Source organism: Caloenas nicobarica, chromosome 1, assembly GCF_036013445.1.
Source record: "Caloenas nicobarica isolate bCalNic1 chromosome 1, bCalNic1.hap1, whole genome shotgun sequence".
NCBI lineage: Eukaryota > Metazoa > Chordata > Aves > Columbiformes > Columbidae > Caloenas > Caloenas nicobarica.
In genome coordinates this window covers 135,880,247-135,903,752 of record NC_088245.1, presented here as the reverse complement: position 1 = coordinate 135,903,752, position 23,506 = coordinate 135,880,247, and the positions used below count along the sequence as shown (strand labels likewise).

General features: G+C 36.5%; 1 protein-coding gene across 1 annotated transcript in view; it reads left to right on the top strand.

Moving 5' to 3' along the window:
- ROBO2 (roundabout guidance receptor 2) overlaps positions 1–23,506 on the top strand; it is a 1,119,753-nt gene that overhangs the window by 1,012,548 nt on the left and 83,699 nt on the right. The window contains exons 9-15 of the mRNA XM_065627797.1: positions 524–648; positions 5,077–5,248; positions 11,495–11,700; positions 15,691–15,772; positions 16,457–16,622; positions 18,321–18,487; positions 22,567–22,688. Of these exons, the coding sequence (XP_065483869.1) occupies positions 524–648; positions 5,077–5,248; positions 11,495–11,700; positions 15,691–15,772; positions 16,457–16,622; positions 18,321–18,487; positions 22,567–22,688 (1,040 nt within the window). The remainder of the gene's footprint in view (positions 1–523; positions 649–5,076; positions 5,249–11,494; positions 11,701–15,690; positions 15,773–16,456; positions 16,623–18,320; positions 18,488–22,566; positions 22,689–23,506) is intronic.

The following is a 23,506-nucleotide window of genomic DNA, read 5'->3' as shown; positions in this document are numbered from 1 at the left end:
CGCGCTACCCCTAAGAGAAGTAAGGGAGCTCTTTAACTTCTCTCCTACTGCTGTCATCCAGACCTTCCTCTCCTTTCTCAATATTTTTTAAAAGTCTAGAGGGGCAGACTGAAAAAGGCTATTTGTATATCCTAATTCACACCTTGCAATACATGATAGCTGAGGGTATGAGGGTGCTGATAGGCAGAATACATCCAGAGCCAACATCATAAACACCTGACTGCTGATGCTTAGCATTTATTGTCATCAAAATTTACTCTAGCATGTATGGTTGTAATGTTTCTTTCCTTTTTTTTTTTTTTTTTTAACAACTGGGAATATCACGTACTGCTATTGCTACTCTTTTTGTTGCTGTTGTTCTTTTTGTTTCTGTATTAGTTCTGTCTATACTAATCAGTGTTTCTGGTGTTATGTCCTCTGACATAAAACAAACCTCCATAATGTCGTCTCTTTCCTTCGATTTTCCTTATCTCCCCTTTGCAAAATATCCTAAATTTACACCATATTTTTTCTTACATTGTAGCTCCCCCACAGTTTGTGGTGAGACCACGAGACCAGATTGTAGCCCAGGGTCGAACAGTGACTTTTCCCTGTGAAACTAAAGGAAATCCCCAGCCTGCTGTTTTCTGGCAAAAAGAAGGGAGCCAGGTAAGTTATAAGCACCCTATAAGTCTTTCAAGCCTTTCTAAGTAGTTATATGGTTACATTTTTAGAGCATTATTTATGTTACCTTTCACAGATTCCTTTAATCTTTCACTTTGTCTTTTAAACTATCACTATTCTCTACCAACATTTTAGATAAAAAAGGTATGACTCAATTTTTAACTAATCAGAGTCAGTAATTAAAGTTCACAACCTGTCTAGACATGATCAAGCAGATATATAACTAGCAAGCTGATTTGCATTGGCATATGCTCATAGTGCTTAGAGATATAGGTTTTGAGCATGCAAATGCTTTTTTCAGTATATTTGTCTAAGGAAATTTCCGAATCTGGTTTTGGAAATATTTTCCTCATCCTTACTGTAATTTTTTGAAAGTAAAATTTCTGATGTAGCAGTCAATGTTGCCATCAGTCAATACTAACTTCTATAGCTTAATATTCAAATGTCATGCCGTAATTTTTTTTTTACTGCTTTGCTGTATTGTCACTATGTTACAGCAGAAGTCAGGCCTTCTCACTTTCAACATGCAGTTCATGTCATCATGTTAAGTTTGAACACTGTAAACTATGTGTGATGTTCTCTTTCGCACCTGAGAAACGTTTAAAAGGGGCGAATGGATGCCCAAGGACAGTGCCTTCTGGAGCACCCTGATGAAGCCTGTCATGGCTACGTCTCTCAATCTATCTATGCTGTGTACCATTCTCTGTTGGCTAAACTAGTCTTTTCAGAGCCCTGTGCTAGTTTTTTCCCGTACAGTGATGTGTGAGTTAACTCAAGTATCCCCACTGTGCTGTGCAGTACAGGTGTGCCTTTTGTCTCAGCTGGAGGCATTGTGTGTACCAGCTCAGTTTAATATGAACTGAATGACAGATCTCCCTCTCTGCCCCACCTGCTCCTGCTTCACCTTCTCAGGAGGTCAGATAACGGGTCCAGAATGACAGGGCCAAGGCTGACAGCATTTTGTGCTCTGTTCCATTTGTGGCTCACAGAGGTACACTATTTATGAGTGTGTGTACGAGTGTAAGCTTAGCCTTCAGTGTGTTTCTTTCAGCATACTATTTGGAGAACTTTAGATCTAGCCTCCATGGATTGCATCCTGGAAAAGCATAGTATTGTGAGTCTCGCTAAGGTGACAATTGTTCCAAGGGGAAAGTAGAATAGCATGTTGAAATTAAAGTAGGAAGTACTGATGTGCTAGCAAGCATTTCAAAACTCTTCCTTGTAGAGCATTTTAATAACATGGTAATGTTTTTGTAAAGTGAGCTTATAGTGTCACACTTGAATCTAATAAAGTGGACATCCATCATGCTGTAATAAAGAGAAGAGCTTCTAATTAAAGTAGGACATAATTTGCAGGATTGAAGTCATTTAGCGTAATTGAAAAGTGTTAATACTCTATTTTATCCTCTTCCATTGGTATTACTTCAAGGGTAAAAACATTTTAAGGTGAAAATGTATCTTGTGTCTTTAATTGGATGTTATTACCTACTGATTGTACCATGTTGAAGCTGTTTAATTACAAACCTGGAAAATTAATTACCAGATTGAGAACCGGATCCCTAAGGGTTAGAAAGGTCTTTTTTGGCAAATAAAAGCAACATAAAAATTGATACCTACGTGTTTTATAACCAATCGTTGAAACATAGCTCAATCTGATTCACTACACCCTTATGTTAATCTTAATTGAGCATCAGTGAAGTAGCACAGATTAGTGTTACCATATCTATATACAACTTGTCAGATTTTGCAATGAGACACCACAGAATAGGTCAGTTTCCACATAACTATATTTCTTCATATAAATCTGAAAAGCGGTATTTTGGCCAAATTAGGCATTGTCCACTGAACATACATGACTTTTCACCTTTGCTCACCTGACTATAAGTTGTTGCTTGGCTTTACAATGTTTGCTTCTGCTTCTACTCGAGGAACTGTTTGCAGTGCCACTGTTAGTGTTCAGAGTAATGTGATGTAGTCATGTTATCCCACTCCAGTAATTGTAGGGCATTTCTCATTGTAAATCCATTTCTCCATCCTGTGTTTCTGAGCACAACCAGCTGGAAGGGAGCAGAGCTGTTCCCTCCTGAGTCATTTTTTGTGCCAACTTGCGCATAAACAGCTGGTCCTTTGTATTTGGTAGCGTTTTCCCCAGAGCCTGACAGCCACCCGCTGATGAAATGCACCAAGGCAGGACATGTGTAACCTTTAGGCTCTCTAGATAAAACTCTTCCTTGAGAGAAATTCAGTGGTATCATGTCAGGGATGACTCTGGTCTCCCTGTTTGCAACCCAGCATGCCGCCATTGTGCCCAGATGAGCAACCCGACAGCTAATTAAAACCAGTGAAATTGTAAAAGCATTTCAAAAGGGATTGTAAGAGATTTAGGACAAGTTATAATTCATAGTTACCTGGTCTTTGAAGGGATGAGTCAGGAGACTGACAAGCTCCTCCTGGAGTGTGGAATATTCATTGGGATGTGGTACCTCTCGAGAACAGATAAGCCCATGCTGAAGATAAAAAGAAGGGTAGCCTCCTCTTTCAAATGAAATGATGAAGATTCTGGATCTTTTTCCTCTTAAGAATTAGGAGCTTGATCCTTTCACTGTCTTTTACATTGTGTTCCTTTTTGCTCTTTGCATACTGAGTGATAAATGGAGTCATGCTCATCCATATCAAAATTCTCAGCTTTCTCATAAAATTTAGTGGATTTTTCATCATACTCTCATTCAGTAGGTATCTGTGTCAAGCAGGTGCTATCCTGAAAGTTTTAAGGCAATTCAGAAAACAGGGCAATTTTTTGAGACACATTTTGCCCTGTAGCCTGCAATTGTTACAGAATTTTCACACTTTTTTTCTTATTGGATCTGACATGTTTACTGGGTGCATATTGATTTTTGACAAAAAATTTGCTGTGAAAAATTTATTGAACATTGACATTGAAAAGGGTAAGGGGAAAGACTCACCCTCGGGTGACAGGTAGCCTAGTACGTTAATACAGTTATAAGGATACTTGAATTGTTGCATCATATTTGAAGCATACCTCTTTCATTTTATTGCCAAAACCAGAGAGATAAAGGTGTGAGTTTCACTTCAAAGCAGAATTTTTGAAAATCCAAGTTTGTTGCTTGTCAGTTGTAATTTTTTTTTTTTGTAAACCATTAAGTTCTACTGCAGAAGAAGCAGATCTACAGAAAATTCATTTAATACCCTACTGTACAATTTTCGATTTTCTTTTTAGTCCATATAGACGAGCTTAGAAGTTAGTAGGGAGTCGTCATTAGAAGGCACAGCAGAGCTATACAGATCTGCAGTAATTACTGAAAGCTTATCACAGCATGTTGGGATATTCCTGATACAAACAATTGTACTTTTCAGAGAGGCTTGTTGTGTTGACATAGAAGACAGACTGGAATTACTGTTGCTTAATTATTGTTTATTCTGTTCCCCTGTCTGTCTCATTGGGCAATGCTGCTGACCTTTCTGCTCACATTGCCGTTGCCTCCCTTTTTATTCACATCAAGAGCTATGCCAAATGGTATAACTTTTTCCTTGGAAACATAGCCCTCACCACTAAAAGCTTTTCCATTCTCTTCTGTATTATTGATTCATTCAGCCCTTCATCATATGCAGTGACTGCTGTATCCATTCCACTTATTCATATTGACATCTCTCTTTTCTCCAATTCAGCCCAAAGGCAAAAGCTAATCTCCCTGTTTCATGCTAACTGATGTCTTATCCTACATGAAATTATTTTTTTGTCTCCGGTGATTTCCACATCAGATTTATACCCTTTCTCTTCACCCTCAAGGCTCCATGCTACTTTTCTCCTGTGGTATCTCAGTTTTAATTTCCTTTTACTTCTTCTTTAAGATTTCATGCTCTGCCACCTTCTCCTACTTGATGACCTGTTTGTATCTTCCTCCCAGCTTTCCATCTGTGCCACACTCTTTACTTTCTTCTTTACCTAGAATATATTCACAGCCAAACAATAGTGCTATGCTCCCTCAAGTCTCCAGGATTCAATTATTTCAGCTAGTTTTCTAATGTTTACTGTAGCATTGTGTTCTCCTGGTTAGACAGCCAACTAAGTATATTATTACAATTAAATTCAGAATGAAGATGAATGTGTCACAAATACAAATCACGCAAGTGTGATTGTTGGAAAATTTCTCCTCGCCTGGAGCCCCAGCCAGAACACACCACTGTGTGCTGTCAAAGGGCTGTTTCTAATACAAACTGCAAGTTGCCCAAGGCAGGGAAAGCTAGCTCTATGTGTTCATAAAGTCATAACCACACTTACTTTTTCTTCTAGTTTATATATAGTTCTTTTAAAGAAAAATCATTGTGTCTCTAGCTGAGGGATAAGTAGTGCTTTTATGTTTTGAATTGATGTGAGATGAATTGTCTTTGCAGAACCTACTCTTCCCAAACCAGCCTCTCCAACCCAACAGCAGGTATTCAGTGTCACCGACTGGAGACCTCACTATTACCAACATTCAGCGGTCTGATGCAGGCTATTACATTTGTCAAGCACTGACGGTTGCTGGAAGCATTTTAGCAAAGGCTCAGCTGGAGGTTACTGATGGTGAGCTATAGAAATTCCTATTGTTTTTTCCTGTCAAAAGTATTTTAAAAGTACTGTAAATAAAGGCATGTGAGATCATGTGATTCATGCAGTAAACAGACAATTTCTACAGAAAATACAATGAAAAAAGGGTCTCTCTGCGATTCTCTATGGTGTCAAAAAGGCAGCAAAGTCTAGTTTGCCTTTTGCTTTCTTTCTGGAGGTTCCTTAATAATACAAACAGGGTACAAACCAGCTTAGAATAGGATTGGTGAGAAAGCAAGGTTCTCCGTTCACTAGAGCTAGCATAAGACTGCAAAAAATATGAGGAATGAATAGGTTGTGATTAAAGCAGTGAACTGGGGTGCAGAAAATTCAGGCTCAATTCCCATCTCTGTCCCATTCTTCGGTATAATCTTAGGCAGCTAGTTTGGGGATGTGTCCTTAGTTCAATTAAATCAACACAGTTGCCTTGAACTTACTGGAGTACTGTTGGTTTAGAACAGCTACAATATGTAGTTCTTTAGCTCCTTACCTCCAAGCTGTGTTCTAAGAATTTCTCTGTATGGTTAGGTGTAAAAAGAGACACGTAAATACTTAGGTAGGGTTTTCAGGAAAGGAAAAAGCCGTATATGATCTGTACTGATGCTTCCATTTCAAAATTTTGCGTTTGAAAGTTATCCTTGAAGTTTACCTTACTCCATCTACAAACATGGATCATTTTTGTATGACAGGAATCCAGTTGATTTCCCTCTTCATCCCCTTGTGGATAGAAGGCAGTTTTCATCCTTCAATGTTAGTGAAGAAAACAACAGAATTCCTCTTGTACTAGGAGACTGTGGCATTCCCCGGCATCATTATTCCTTATCTTAACTGACTCATTAAATATCTCCTGACAGACTTTGATGAATTTTTGCCATTAAAACTGTTGTTATATGCAGAGGTCTACTTTTAGTGTTCCCTTAGAGACCTGCCTGCACCATGAAAGTTTGAAAAGATGTCTAATTCTGAATAATCTGGCTCTTCACAAGAGCATATTCATCACAAGTGACAGGTAGAGAGATTCAGGCTCATGTTATAGAGGTTTGAGCATTAATTTGATGCCTTTTCTTTGTTTTCCAAAAGCTGTCTATATTTTTATGACAAGGGAAGATAATTTCTGCCTTCCTTGCATCTTTACAAGCACATTGCTTTTCTGTAAAGTAGTTTCTGGAGACCTTCACTCTGCAGTCTCTTTAAGTCCTCTCTCTCATGGTCTATGACAAAATGATGCATTTTCATTCAATTCAAATTTAAATGTAGATTAAAAAGTCATTTAAAATTAATGGAAAGGCAGTATTTTTTAATATCTGTCCATAGTGCTGCCTGATTCAGTGCCATGACTGTGATTGGAATAAATAGAACACACAAATATTGGCTAAGAGGACATTGAGCTGTTAATGGTTGCACCTGCTGATGCTGTACAGATTTACTGCAACAGGGGCTGAGAGGATCAAATCAGGTTCAAGGATATTAGTGATGAGAAATTCTTCCTTTTGACAGACAAGGCCTGTGGTCCACCTTTATCTATTTCTTTTGTGTGGGGAAAAACATAATAAATCCTAATGACCTCTTTGGAATTTTCATTAGTTGGTTTAACAAGTCAACACAAAGCTCTTGATGTCCCTGCTAAAATGCAAACTCAACTACAATTAATTCTGATTAAAGGCGGTGTGCATTCCACATTGCCAGAGAAAGCATTAGCTGGTGGCTCTGCTGCTCAAGGAATGCAAGGCTTGCGTTCTTCAAACACTTCCCAGAGCCCACTGTCAGCATGATCATTATGAAATAACACAAGGTAGCTTTATAGAAATACCGTATCATCCTGGAATCAAAGAAAAGGTGAGGTCAGGAGAAAAGTGCCAGAACAATATTGTGGAACTGAGATTGTATAAATAAATGTACCACTAGATCACAGGTATTTTTTAATTACTTCCAGTTAGGAAGTTGACCATACATGTCTGTTCTGGTTGATGCTGAGCAGAAGTTATGGAAGCTATTGATTTTTGTCAGTGGGGAAATCTAATGTAATGGTTTAAAAATATAATAAAAGATAAACACTGTACATGCTAGCTATATACTTAAGCATTAGTGTTCTTGTTTTTGGCTGGTGATTTCAGTTTTACTTCATAGCCCAGAATTTTTCTGTTTGGTTAATGATTTAATAATAGTGGTGAGCCATCTTTTTCATTTTGAACACATTTTTGTTTGATCCAGAGTAATTTAGATCCAATTGAAGTTCCAATACAGAATGAAAACATATGTCATGTGCAGAAAAACAAGTGCTTAATTATACCATATATAGCAGTGTTTCAGTTGTTACATTTTTGCACTTACAAGTCTTTACTGGAAATATTTTTAACTCAAGTGTTCACATGAGAAAAGATTACTATCTGTGATGAAATGTGCTGAGCTGAGTGATAATTTTGCTGATTATGGACTGTGCTAAGAACCTTCAGTGGATTTGAAATTCAAATCTTGTATTTTCTTGAAAGGCTATCATATCATCCACCGTCCAATGCACATCTGGAAGAGCAAAATAATTTTTAAAATTGGGACAATCCTAGTAATCCTTTCAAACTCAAGAAATGAATATGCAGCTCACAGTCTTAAAATGACAGATCATGCGAATAAACCAAATGCTTCCAACTATGTCTGTGCTCAAGATAAAAATAATAGTTTATAGTTAGTGATTTCTTCCATAAATTTATTGGTCATGCACAGAGTATTTTGGAGAAGATATCATTTTCTCCTGATAGAGTCATTATTTATATTTATTAATAAAAATTTTGACCACTGCATGCTCCTCTGTAGGATCAGCCTACCAATGCTAGTTTTCCCAGCCGTTGTGGTATAGGATGAGTATTGGAATGGAGGAGCAAGCTTAACCTCCCCCAGTGGATTTCAATGTAAGAATGAAATGTTTTAGGATATTAAAAAGATCAGATTTCTGGGCTTTTGAATGAAAGCGAAAGGCTGGACCTATAAGAAGAATTAAGAACAGATGTTAAAATAAAAAAAAAAAAAAAAAAAAAGAGAAGGAGTTGGCAGCGTACCTCAACAGCTCCCTCTCCACTTATTTGGTATAGACACGTAAGGCATTTTTCCCAAACTCCTCTGCAATTTTTTGACTATAGGTCTATTGAATACTCAGGGATATGTCTCTCTCAAATCCTCCTGGAAGAATTTAATATCACTCACAGTTTACTTCTCTGCAAATCTGGCCACCATGATTCCTGTCCCTGATCAAATATATATACCATGTTTTACAGCAAGTGTAACAGTTTCAAACAGGACAGATTCAGATCAACTTCTCAACCTCCTGGGAAGCTCTTCCACAAAAAAGACAGAGGGAGGATTGGTCTCTGCTTTTCCACCTCTCAGGAGAGCACCCTGCATTATATTACTGTTCATAATGAGAATTTCATTACTTGTGTCTGATTTTCCCTACTAATTCACCAGGAAAACGTTTGAAATGTTGATTTTGGAAGTGCTGAAGACTTCATTTTGTCATTCTCTTATTTTAATTTCCTGTTGTAATTCGACCAAATTCCACACAAATTTAAGCATCGTTTCAGTTGATTCAAATTGCATTTGTAGTATATAAACTGTTCATTAACAAAAATAATTTGTTCTTTTCTGATACTCTGCTCAAAATTTAAGCTGCATTTTGTCACAAAAGTAATCTGATAATTTTTCAGCTACCAGAATATGTGAATATATGGTGCTGACAAATAGTCTCAAACCCAGTTTATTATTATTTTAGACACAAAAAATATTCCTGTAGAATTGAGATAAACATTTCCTTCTAGGAGAAAACAACATAAAATTTAAATAAAAAATTAAAATGTTATAAAAGAAACAAACAAGCCCCCAACCTTTTTGTGGATATTATTTCATTATCTCTGTTTTTTAGAATACTTATAATATAACTATTTAAACCTTTAACCAAGTTTTGCATCCTTATACTGGAGACCTATGTAGTAGGAATACAAGCACATATACATGTTTTAGAGAAGATTTACAAGTCATAGTTGTGAAGACATTACAGTCCTTCACAGATCAGTGGAAACCCTAAGTGTTCATTTAACCTTTAGCCTCAGTGTCATGGAAACCTGTAGTGGTCTTTCACCCATAACACCCTTGAAAATGAAGATTCCTTCTGGGCAGGAGACTTTCAATTACACTATTGATCAGAGCTCTTTAAAGGATTATGAGCTCCTCATTTGGGCTGTAAAAAGAAACTAATTACAAGCCAAAGAACAATATCTGTAATGCAGTAGGTTTTGAAAATACCTACATTGCTACACATGTGAAAGGTGGTTAGATGAAGCAAATAACTGCAATAGAATAGTTAGCAACTTAAGTAATTATTTTTCATTAATTCTTAGCTACCTAGAAAACGGGGATTTGCTGTTTTACATTAAGTCTAAAAGAAAACTTACACAGCTAAGTTTTTATTTGAATATATTCATGCTGAAGGTATGCTGATAGTACATATGAGCTGAGATCAATTCTTATTTCACCAAATGGTTGAACTGTATAGTCATAAGGAACCTTAATGAGATCAAAAATTTCACATCAAGATGAAAATCCTTTACATTTTCTCTTTTATTTTAATATAGTGTTCCCTGTGCTACCTCTGCATTCAGCGGGTTATATTGCAGAATTTCCAAAAAAGCTTTCACATTTTGGTCTTAATAAATAATCTATATTGGCTTTCTCTTTTCAGTTTCAATTTCAATAAATGTGATTAACTCACACTCCAAGGTGCTACTAATACTAATGATTCTACCATTCAGGTATCTTGTTAAGAAAAGAAGGGAGTTAATATTTTTGCAATGTTACAATTTCAGAAACAAATATTTTAGGTATAAAATCTACCACTAATATCTCCCTAATATTTTTTAATTTATTAAATAGTGTAATTAAAGTGCTTTGGATCTGTTAAAGATTCCAGAGGATTGCATCTCAAACTGCTCAGATACAACAGAAAGCATGTTGCTTCACAGTAATTTATTTTGACTTTGTTGTTAAAGTTAGGCGTTGTGTATGGACTATGACGAACCAGATTCTCAGCTAGAACAAATGATTGAAACTCAATTGGCATCAGTGGAGGGAGGCTAACTTACACTGGTTTAGGATCTAATCCTGTCTGTTACAATATTTAATGCCAGTCATTTAATTTTTTAGTTGTTCAAAGATTTGATAGGGTAGCAGTATGGCAGGTAAATATATAAAAATGAACTCTCAGTTCTGTTATGCTGATCTTATGCAGGAGTCATAGCCTTGTTTATATTCAAGTATTTCACATTCATGTTGTATAAACACATTCTTCAGAAACAGAGGGTTATATTTTGCTGCTTAACAGATGACTCAGAGAATAGGTTCAACTGCAGAATTATTTATGAAAAATTGGTCTTCCAAGAAAAGTGAACATGAGCATTTTACCTCATCTTCAAGATATTCCAGTGGTCATGGAATGAGGTTTATGCGCAGCCGCGCACTTGCTCACTGGTTACAAGCATGCAAATGTAAATTATTAGAGTAAAAAAAAGAGTTTGTGGATTTAAGAGGTGATGAAATGATTTGATATGTAAGCTGTTATATGGCTTGATCAAGTTCGAACTTTCCTACACTGGGAAGAGTGGTACAGTAATTTAGATCACTCGGATTATAAAAAGGTGTTGTATTATTGTTAGATATTTTTGCTCACAAAAACTTGCAAGTTGAGCATCAATGGGGTATAGGACTGGTACCCAGGCTAGAATGGCTACAGTGTTTCACCTTGAACAGTAACAGATTTTCTTTTTTGGGCCCTAAATCAGTTAACCAATTAAGCACATTTTGATGTGACATTAAATAGGTGCTTTAAGTGCTTTCCTAAATTGGAAGAAATAGCGGAGATTTACCTCAGTTCTTTTCTAAATCAAGGTCTTAATTTTCATCCTGTCTTAATCAAATGAGTCTGATGATCTTTGCTAACAGAAGTTTGTATATCTAGGTGTTATCTTGTGGTGGTGAAATAAAATTCTTATAAAAGTACTTTTCAAATATACCAGTTAATTATTGACATGTATCTGCGGATCTTCCAAAAACGATGGGTTTTAGCCTTTTAGAGGTTAACTTAAACCAGTCTTGTTAAAATTGGTACTGTGTCAAGCAAAGGGCTAACAGCAGCAGGGGATCATTGAAGCTGTGGATGCCAATGAGTGTGTCACTGTTTAGTCTTGACAGATAGGCCTCCACCCATCATCCTCCAGGGGCCCATCAATCAGACACTTGCAGTGGATGGGACAGCTTTGCTGAAGTGCAAGGCAACGGGCGACCCCCTTCCTGTCATCAGCTGGTTAAAAGAAGGATTTGCCTTCCCGGCCAGAGACCCTCGAACATCCATACAGGATCAGGGGACGCTTCAGATTAAAACTCTGCGGGTGAGTAGCGATAACAAAACAAGTGCTACCAGCGGAACACAGCTACTTTTGAGCTGCTGGTGTGTGCCTCAAGTGGCTCCGCTGTCTTGCTATCTGCTGTCTTCAAAGCTAACTTAGTTGTTTCCTTTCCTATGAAATTCTCACCAAGTCCACATCCTATTTCATTCTTTGACATTATGTAAGGAAGAAGGAGGTGGGGGTGGAAGAAGAACCAAACTAACATCAGATATTTCTATTAGAATTCCCTAAAAATAGAATTGATATTTAAAATCTTACACATGTTGCAATGATACACATAGGCTGGGGATGGATAGACACGCACAAGGACAGACCTTTCTTTTCGGTCAGTCTTATCATAAAGCCATTGGCCTGTTGTCTCTGTTAAAACATAGAGCAGCTCATTTTCAATACCCAGTCATAGTTTTCCAAGGAGCTATTGTTCTATCAAGTGATTCTGGAGTTAATCAGGTTTTGGCTGTGCATGGACTCTATCAATGAGTCTTGCCAGTCTTGAAACGGATGATTTATTCCAATGTTACACTGGCTGGAGATGTTCCATGAGGCTGTGGATGGGAGAAGACAACTAATACTGTAACATACATACAGTCATATGCAGAGGGATTTCTATTCAAAATGAGATGCCTATCATAAAATTTACATTTTGACAGGAGATAATATGATATCTTAAAAGTGGAAAGAAATCTTATAAAATTCAAAATAGTATAATGGCACGTTTTGTTGATAAACGTCGCATTACTAATCTTTGTTTGGGCTTTTAATTTTTCCCTGTTCAAAGATAAAAATGCATATTTGTATGAATGTGGACAAGCATGCGTATGGAAAAATAGTAAGGTAAATGTAATTATTTGTCAAGAACTTAGATTATTTCAGAAACCATTTGATTTCATCAGCAGTAATTTATGCACTTGGCTTCACCATTCAAAAAAATGTCAATAAATGTAACTATCGAGGACAAGACATAAAGTGATTGTAGATGAATTGTTAACTTCCTTGGAACAAAATGGAATTTATTAAAAAATTCATGCTAGCTTTCCTTGAGTAAACAATTTATCCTTCCTCCCTGGGCTGAAGGCAGGTTTAGGCCATGAAGGTTAATGCGTTTTTCCTGTAGAGCTGGATTAAAGAGTGCGCTTGAATAGTCAAGATTCCCCAGTAGTGTTAGAAAGCAGCAATTAAAGGTGGAGGCTTAGTGATTTCAAACAAACTTTCAGGCATCGATGATGGGCTTCTGTGGAGTGTCCATGAGGCAGAAGCTCCTGGGATACCTGTCTGCATGCAGCTATGCAAACAATGAAATTGGTTCTGAATCGTGCCAGCACATTAATCTCACCGTTAGAGGCACAAGGTCTGTAAACGAAAGGAAAAAAAAATGCTTGCAAGAGGAGAAGAAAACAGCATTAGTAGTGAGTGTGGTTTTGAAAGACATGAAGCTTTTATTGATCCTTAAGTGGCTCATTCACCAGTAACCAATTTTCCTTAAAGGCTCAGAAAGAAATTTTTTATAAACCCCTCGATTGCAGTAATGTGCACTGTTTGACTCAGACTTAAGAACAAAAAACACACACAACCATAAAACCCAGATTCCTACCTTGCAATTTTTATGAATTACATATCAATTTAAATCTGGAATGTTTAGCTTTTCTCTCAGGACTAGCAACACTTCCTAAGCAAAAAATGACCACGAAATATGTGTAAGTACACTTACAAACCCGAGTTCCAAACAAATTAATACTTATCACTCACATGTCCTCAGCCTTCTCCTCCCCTCACAAACAATAATCATTATTGCAATCATAAAAGAATTCAAGGTAGGGGTAAAGATGAGCCACTACTATTTAAACCTTTGAGACCATCCTCTTCTGCTATGTAACTCTCTCTCTCTATGTAAATCAAATTATTCAGAAGTGTGCAGCAGTCACAGTGAACCGTGGGCCACAGCCATAAACATGAACCTAGAGATTTTTCTGATAAGCCAGTCTTCCCAGCTGGTATGAGAAAGACAACTAAAAACTCGCATATATCACTCAGTTCCCTTTCAGACAGGTCAGCACTGACAGAAAACTCCCTTCTGCTCTGTAGAAGTGTACCACTTCATATTTAGACACCTGCATTAACTGAGGAAGAAAACTGTTTATTTGACTGAATAGCAAAGATTTTCCATTCAACTTGCCAGTTGATTTTTCCATTGTATTAAAAAAGAGTGTAAATAATTGAATTATCGATACCCTGTGTCTGTATCTAATCCATCCACAGTCTGGAAGTTAGATAATTCACCGTAACTTGCAAGAGGCAGCGTATCTCCAGCTTGCTTTCGATGTTGAGTTTGCCTTCTGCAAGTTTCTCTGTTCTGTATACCACATACTTCATTGAGTACGCTATACATTGCCTGTCACGGTAGTACACAAATGAAGTTGAGAACCGTAGCCTTAAGAAATTTTCTCCATTATCACATAATGAAGAATTATATATTTAATAAAAGCTTCGAAGAAGCAAAAGAACCCACACTACTTCAGAATGCTATAAGGCTCTCTTGTCTGGAAAATCTGTCTCCTTTCAAGAGTCTTCCTCATTTCATTAGCAGTGCCTCAATATTTTGAGTCTGTGAGCCATTGTCAGAGGGGTTTAATTATCTCTTGTATTTCATGGAAATAGCATCTCCTAAAATGCAAGTTATGCTCGTTTAGACAATTGAACTGGCATTAATTGGTTGCTTCCTGCCCCTAAGAATGGTACACTGTATCCCAGTGTATGTGAAGAAAATACCAACCAAATTCAAACATGACAAAGTTAAGATCAATTAAATTATGTATCAACAAGCAATCTAAAGAGAATCTCACTTATTTACCTTGACATTCTTCTTGAAGAGTGAGGTATAAACACGTTTGCTATAGTGCCAATCTGCATTTAGCAGAACACCCATTACAATTCCTTAAAATCCAATAAAGCTTCTTGGATGCAGTCCTATTTCCGTCATCTGATGGAGAATATAATTCTTCTCCTTCATCACTAGAGTCAGCACTCTCCCTCTTCTGCTTCCGTCTGGAGATTGCCATGCTTTATACGTAGCGGTAGGAGGACTGTTCTGTATATTTTGTACTTTGTAAAGTTACCATTTTCTGTCCATCTCTGTATTTTTCGCTAGTCCCGTCTCAGAAATCTTTAAGTAACAAATAGCAAAACACTTGGCAAATTTTCCAGTAGAATAATTTATACATCAATTAGATTAATATTGGCAATATCAAAATGGTTTCCCCAAATGAATTTGAAATATGTGAACTGGCAAGGGAATCACAATGGTTTTATACAAATGCGCTTTTTTTTTTGCTACCAAATTGCCTTACAAACCTAAAATAAAATCCCATGTGAAACTGAAGAAAAGAATGGTGAAGGATCTGATTTAATTTTGCCATTTGAAAATTTATTGGAGGACTGCCTTTGTAGAAAGAACAGCTGTTAAGTCTCAGCAACAATATTGGTATGTGTGGTGGCCTGTATAGAAATGACTTCATCTGTCATAAGAGCCTAAGGTGATGTAACAGCCTTCCTGGCACTGGAAACTGTATCTCTGGGTCATCATGGGATAATGAAAGGTGAGATTTTGTCCTCTAAGAAGTTAATTGTCATCATATTGTTACCTGACTTCACTTGCATTTGTTGTAACCAACTCAAAGATTGACACTGTCTAAAACATCTATTCTGTAGCACTTACGTGCTGTACTGGTACCATTAACAATATGAAAATTAGAATTAGGAAAGTATTAGAAGAAAGTAATCTTTTTAGAGTTCTCTAAAAGTAAGCTACCATTAAATGATTGTTTGAAAATATCCAGTGCTCTCTAGTCTGGTGTAAAATATAGGCTAAGTCCTGCTTATCAAGAAACATTAAAAAAAAAAGGAAAATTAGAGTAAACTCTGTCAGCTGATTCTAAAAGGTTGTTAAAACTGTTCTTAACTGTTTTTCATGCCTAGCTGTCTGATACTGGGACTTACACTTGCGTTGCTACAAGTTCCAGTGGGGAGACATCTTGGAGTGCTGTGCTGGAGGTGACAGGTAAGTGACGTCCAGGGATGTTTTTCAGTTGGCACAAAATGAAAGTGTAGACTATATTAGAGCAGTCTGAGTCAAATAATCCATTCTAGCAATTCTGGGATTGAGATGGAGAAGGTTTAGGAAGGAAGGCTGGGTTCCTTCACATGCCTTGCATTTCATTGTTATTGTCTTTAAATGCCTCTTGGCATTCCAAAAATTTGTATTTGTCTCCAGTGACACCAGTACGCTATAACTCTTCTAAACAGGAGTATTAATAAACTGTAGATTCGTCCAGTAACTGGCTTGGACAAGAGAACTATTATGCCTACACAGAGTCGTATCAAAGTCCAATGTGCTCTCTGTGAGTACTGGAGTTGATCTGGATATAGGAACTTTCTGAGCCTTCTAGCAGATGAGCTTTTGATATTTATGTAATTTTCAGCAAATCTGGGCTTTTTTGTTATTCTTTGTTTTCTTTTTTTAACACAGCCTTTTGAGTTTTGCGGGTTTTTTGTTTCAGTAGCTACCTGAAGAATGATAGCTCTTCATCCAAAAATATAATATTGACTTAGTTCTTTACAGATTAGTAACATTGGTTATGCTGATTTTGCAGATGTTTGACATGTTTTTCCTTTTAATCTTCTACTTTGGTCAGATTTATAAAATCAAGGCTAAAAAGAGATTGCTTTGTATTTGCCCTTGCAGAATCCGGTGGAGCAACAGTCAGTAAAAATTATGATATAAATGACCTCCCTGGGCCACCATCCAAACCTCAGGTCACTGATGTTACTAAGAACAGTGTCACCTTGTCATGGCAACCAGGGACCCCTGGAAGCCTACCAGCTAGTGCATATATCATTGAGGCTTTTAGGTATGTGAATTATTCTACTTTCAATCTCCTTCCTTTCTAATTTTGCTTAAACCCCGCTACCAGCTGTTCTCCTGGTATTGTGGTGTTCTTTTGGACTCTACACGTATCATTAGAGGTTCATTAAAAGACTCAACTCCTATGACAGGCATTGATTTGTATTTTTTTAATTGATTTTTTTAATTGATCATTTTTTTTCTAAGTGATTAATTAGACAAGCATCTAACTATTTCTTCAGGTCAACAGGAACATAACAGGACAATGTACTCATTATTTGTTACTTTCCCCTTAGTCTTGATCATCAGTGAGAGTCTCCTGTGGGAATGCTGCAGGTCAAGCCATTTGGGCCAGTTTTATCTTGATCATCATAATACAAATTATCTGAAAATAAATGGACAATCCTGAAGCCTCTCTGAATGTTTTATTTGCTGTTCTTGTTAAATCAGCACTAGTTAAAGAGTTAGAACATTTTAAATGTCTGTTTTACTGGCTTAGAGGGAATAAAACTTTTAACTGAAAAGGCTGGTGTTGATAATTCAGAATTTCATTCTGCAGTCTGAGGCTGAAGATCATCCAGCTTCTTCCTTGCACACAGCATCATCTAATATATGATAGGAAAGAACTCATGGACCAAGTGTGTTTAAGCATGGGCTGTACCTCTCACTTGTCAGTAATATATGGTTTGGAATAAAAATGTGCACATTCTTAAATGTTTTCCTTACTTAAGATGTTCAACAAATGAAAATAATTTAGTTCATCCTTCAATTAAAATTCATGCAAGAATTTGTCAAAATCAAAAGCATGCAAATTTAAGAAGTAATAGCAATAATGCTTCATCCTGCTATGTTAATCTGCGAAGAACGTTACTGTATGTGCAGATTGTTGATTTTGTTCCGGAACTTGCACTATCCCTTATGCAATATATGAATGAAACAATTAAAACAACATGAAACTATTAGCTTTCCATTTTGTTTTTCCTTTTAATATATTTAAAGATTTTTTTTTTCTGCTATACAACAAAGCACAATACAATCAAATTTTATTTTTAAACTTTTGTGATATTTCACCCTAGATAAGCTTTAATGGCATCCCATCAATAACTTTAACAAAAGCCAGGCATTTTCATTAAAAGGTGTTTTAACAATCACACTTGAAATCTCTTCATACAGTGGAATGTAATCTAATTAATATAATGTCCAATGGAAAATATAGTGACAGGAAAAATATTCATATTCTTTAATTTACAAGCATGTTTTCAGACCTTTTTTTTAAATTTCAAGCATTAATTTAGTTCAAGGAGAATACTTTTCTTCCAAAGACAATTTATTGACATAATTTACTTAGCAGTATAGAAAATTATTCTTTTAACAGAATTTTCTTTTCTAAGGTTTATGTTCAAGAGTGGCCTATTTATCATTCAAATTTACTTTACAGCTTTCCACACTTTCTTTTTGCATATATTTATTTTAGAGACATAGCAAAGGCTTTTGCTTCTATTGAAAGGAGAAATACTTTTGACAGCTGTGTTATTTTTTTATCGTGTCTTGGTGAGTTAACTGAAACAAATCTTTTTATTTTTACCCTGCTTTTACTACTTTTTCCTGTACTTACACTTGACATGTGGTTACAAAAGTGGGTCCTTTCCCTATCTTATTTTTTCCTTCTATTAGTCTATAATCTTCAGCCCTCTTCTCATTGCAGTCAATCCGTGAGCAATAGTTGGCAAACGGTAGCTAACCATGTGAAGACCACTCTCTACACTGTGAGAGGACTACGCCCCAATACAATCTACCTGTTTATGGTGAGAGCTATCAATTCACAAGGTCTGAGTGATCCCAGCCCTATGTCAGATCCTGTCCGAACACAAGGTAATAGTAATTCTTAAGGCTTACGTGCTTGAGCTAAAATGGAAAGAAGGAACTGAGAGTTGACCAATAGGTCAATCTGGCCATTTGGCTTTAGCACTCTGACTGAAGGAATCATGAATCGAGCTTAACCAGTAAAGATGAAAAATAGATTCATGTTTGCTGTATCAACTTGAGGATTTGGAGAGATAGGTTAGCTCTTCAATCCTTTGTACATTGTAGACCTTTTGATTTGTAGGTCACTTAGACCTGGTGTGCTCCTTGATGCCCAGTTTCTATTGAAAGCAAACTGAGTTAAGCACCCAAGCTTTTCTGAAAAGTGCTCTGAATACTGTCCTCTCCTCGGTATCTTTTCTCTCTGTGTTCTTACTTCTTCTCCATTATTATAATAGGGATATACTATAATAACAAGTGCTTATGACAGACACCATGATTATAATTAGTTTTAATCAAAAGAATTGCACAAAATATCTGTAGTATATTGATTAATCTGGTCCAAACTTTAGGCAGAGAATTCATGTAAATTAATGCATCTGCATGCTAAGAATATTTTGAAGTTATTCTGTGAAAAGTATAGGTCTTCCATTTATATACCTAGGTTTCTGAATTAGTTCTATTAATCCACTGCATAAGCCAAGGGGGAAGGTTGACAAGAAATCCCTCTTTTATAGGGTGGTGACATAATTGATAGCTGTGATCTTCCATTTAGAATGAGATCCTCTGTCTCTGTTTATGGAAGATAGAGAAGTGTGTGTGGAGAGTCTGTGCGTCCTGTGTCAGATTCCATCATGTGCTGGTCTGGGATGGAGAGAAACAGTAGTAGGGTGGTATTTCTTTATCACATTGCCATCACATCCATCCTCTCTCATCCCCATCTATTCCCGAATAAATCCATCCTTAATAATTGCCCCTCAAAATAGTAATCATTGCTCTAAAAAGAGAAACAGAGCTGCTTTCTGAAAAGCTGAAGGAATGAGTTGGGGAAGGATTTCATGGCTTCACTATCCACGGAGTATCACAAGTTTTCTTCTCTTTCTCACTCCCCCATTATTAGAGGGTGACTCATGCTTTTCATTGCACCAGTCTTTTAGTCTGCATAACTTACCACCTAGTTAAAAAAACAACCTTGTTTGGCATTTGAGTGTCAAGTATATACTTTTTATCTGACATACTGACAAGCAATTTGATTTCAGTAAAAACATGTCTTTTAATTATCTACAGCATGTGCTGCAGCTTCCATTTCCAGAAACTGTTTAGTAGTCAAGCACACCAAGATGTACAGGATTTATAGCTTCTTTGCAAGCCTACAGTTTAATAGAATTAAATTGTAAAATCAATTGAAAATTAACATGTTTTGATGTGATTTCTAATTATGCCTGAATTCAATTCAGGCTCACTGAGCAAGCTGATACACAGTAGAAAGCCTATTCACAGTGGCCATGGAGGAAAAAAAATAGCAGCTATAACAGTGCTGTATAACATTAATTTGCAACAGGTGTCTGTGGTAGCTTTAATAGATGAGCATTTAATTTCCTGGTATTAAGTACAGTAAATACAAGTAATCGGATTTTTTGCATATTTTCATCAGTAGTCAGGCATTTTCAAAAGGTTTACCTTGAATGACTTAAATCAAAAAAGGACAGAGAAATCAATAATTACTCTAAGAAAATTGTTGTTTCCTTGTTTGGATTATTAACAGACCAAACCATATATTAAAAACCACATTAACTCAACTATATATAATCCTATCTCTGGAATTTAAATGACTAGCAACTAATGGTAAGTTCATTGGAAGCTCTTAAAAGAGAAGTCAGAGAATATATGTAGCAAATTTAATTTTAGAGAACTCTTAATTGTGATGAGAATATAGCTTCTTGAGTCAGTTTTGCTTGAGTCATGGTTTAATTATTCCAGTACTTGAAGATACAGATAGATCAACTGATTTTCCACCAGGAGTCTCCCAGCAGTGTGAAAATGACATTACCAGACATTACACCGTGGGCATCCCATGTGCATATGTTTCCAAGTGTACATACCAGAAAACAGAATTCCACATTTACATCTTGATACACATTTCTTACTGTTATTAACCCACGTTTTTTCCCTTACTTTTGGGCATCTGTCCCATTAAAATGATGAAATGCAGTTTATACAAATAAGCCATTCCCAAGGCAATGTAGGTAATTTGTTGGTTTTATACCATAGGATATCTTAACCTAAAATGTAGTCATGGGTAGCTGTAGGTATTTTGTACCAAGGATCATAGCTTTTTGTGGATAGCAGCATAATTTATCGTCCTGTAAACCAGTCTGAACTGCTGTCTTACAGATTTATTTTATCTCTCTGCTTCTTGATCATTTTGAATAGACATAATTTGCTACACAAGCTCCATATTTGGATTATGTTCCCTTTGGAGACCCATGGAGCCATCTTCATTTGAATATTAGTAGAAGTCTGTGCCAATATTGTTTCTTGGTGCCTCAGAACCCGCAACAATCCAGAATTATGAAGCTGAAACTACTTCCGAAATCTGGAGGCTTGTGATTCAGACTTGGTTGTTACATTTAAAAGTTTCATTTTTAAGAGTGCTGTTAGATCTTCTTAATAATACGTAGAAGATAAAATGAAATCACATACTGCATATTCCAATATCTAAGACCATCAGAGGGGAGAAAAAGACCCATTTATGTATGTATTCTTTTCACAAGGGCATGATGTTGATCCAAAAACAGGGAAAGTGTCTTTGGCTAGTGAATCCCATGGGAAAATCAAGCAGAATTTACAGGTGTTTATACAGACATGGTCATAAGGTATCAGGCCTTTTTGAATATAATCTGCGCTTGTGTTCTAAATCCCCTCTCCTGGACAAAATACAAGCAAAATCCAGCAGAAATAATCAGTATGTGTATTTCTAACAGGCATTATGCAATCCCCATAGACAACGGACATAGTAAGGGCATCTGTAACTGTTGACCAAGAACAGCCTTATAAGGTCCCTGAACGGTCCATTGAAGGCATTCAGACTTCACTGGCTCCTAGAAAGTACCTTTGTCTCTGTCTAAGGTAGTGGGAAGGGATGTGCTATGGTGATATATTAGCAAGGTGATACCTGTAGCCCAACATTCTCCTTTTGGTGTGGGGTAACAGAAAATGATGATTTCCAGGAACTACCACTAAAAAGACAAATTGCACATCTACTTCTCTATTTTCCAACGCATATTTTGTATTTTCTATTCCTATTTAGCAAATGTAATACAGCTTCATTCAGTTTAACACAATGGCATAACCCAAATATAGTCTCTAAGTTCTGGGCACTAGGGCCAAATGTGGTGCTGGAGATGGAGTCACAGTTTTCCGTAGATGTATACTAAGAGATGTAATTCCTTCAGTTTTTGACTAGAAGTAATTTCCCCACACACTTTGAAGGAATATTTGATATAATCTTGAAGATAAAATTTTTGTGATAGAGTGTTTTTGTTGACTTTTTAATAGATCAGAATCAGTTTGACTTTATCTATTAATTCTTTTTCATATTTGCACTAGATTTCATTATCTATGTCTGTAAGGCAAAATTTGCTTTGCAGAAGAAAATGCTATTTTTGGTGTTTGGTTTCCTGCGTGCATGGTATGTGGGGAGGGGAAGCTTAATAAAAGCTTGGAAACATATAATGACTTAATGTCATGCATTCTCAAGAAAATAATAATTTTTTAAAAAAAGTTCCTTTTCTTCAATTATACTAACCAATTTGGTTCCAGTCATCTGGATAACATTGTTATTATCTAAGGATTTTTGAACTAGTGAATATTGCATCTCTCTCATTACTTACTAGATGTGAGAAAATTTTGCCATTGAGTCTGAATACTCATTTAAACATCTTTATATTTCATTATTTCCTAAGCAGCTAAAGGTGAATGGTTTGTTTGCATTACTTGATATGCCTGGGAGTTCATATTAAAATCTTAGTACAGCTTTTTTTAAAAAACTGTACTATGAAGGGTGTTTAAATCAGTCATTCTTATTGATGCCATATATAATTCTTGGTATTAAAATAATGCTTTCGTATGTGTGCCTGGCCTGTCAGATATCAGCCCACCAGCACAAGGTGTGGATCACAGGCAAGTCCAGAAAGAACTGGGAGACGTCATTGTACGACTTCATAATCCTGTTGTGCTGACACCCACGACAGTTCAAGTCACCTGGACGGTAAGGCTTCTGTTACCTTAACATTACTTTAATTTTGCCTATTTATTCCTGCATTTTTTTTTACTACCCTGAAAAGCTCCAGTCTCGACTTCAATGTGAGTGTGCTGATAAACTAACATTATACAGGAATAGATATGTAGTAATGCAGTTATATTTTTATTTTCTCTTTCAGGTCAGGCAGGTTCAAAACCTTCAGTGTTCAGCTCAAAGCAAGCTAGTAGTCTGACTAGAAAAATATTATAAAAATGAATATACTTAACACTATAAAGGATAATTGATCTGTGGACTCATTACTGTACATGTCAAAAAATAATCAAAGTTGATATTTAAATATCAACATGAAATTGCTGTATGAAAAAGCACTTTCTGCTTTGAGACATAAGGACTTCTGACAATACCCTGTTATTTGGTGACCCTAAAATGCAAAAATAGCTTTCCTATAGGGCACGTGTAGGAAAGTCAGAAACATGTGGTGGTGATGCCTGATCCACTGCATATCATCTGGTTTTCCAGCATAAGCCTTACCCACAATCAGTGGATATCCTTTCATTATAGAAGACCAGAATCATTTTGGCATGACTTAAGAGCATTTCTATTTGAGGAGTCAAACTACTGGGTAGAATTTCTGATGTAGTGTTGGGCTTTCAAAATGCTGTGTTTCCCTTCTTGAGGTTTGAAAGGAAGGATTTGTAACCATAGGAGAGATTTCCTAGGGCACTGCACACCAGAAAAGAGTGCTTTGCTCTTGGAGCATGTGCTCCAAAGGAAGGAGAGCCATGGGTGGAAGAGTGAGAGAAACAGTGCTGCACTGCATGTCA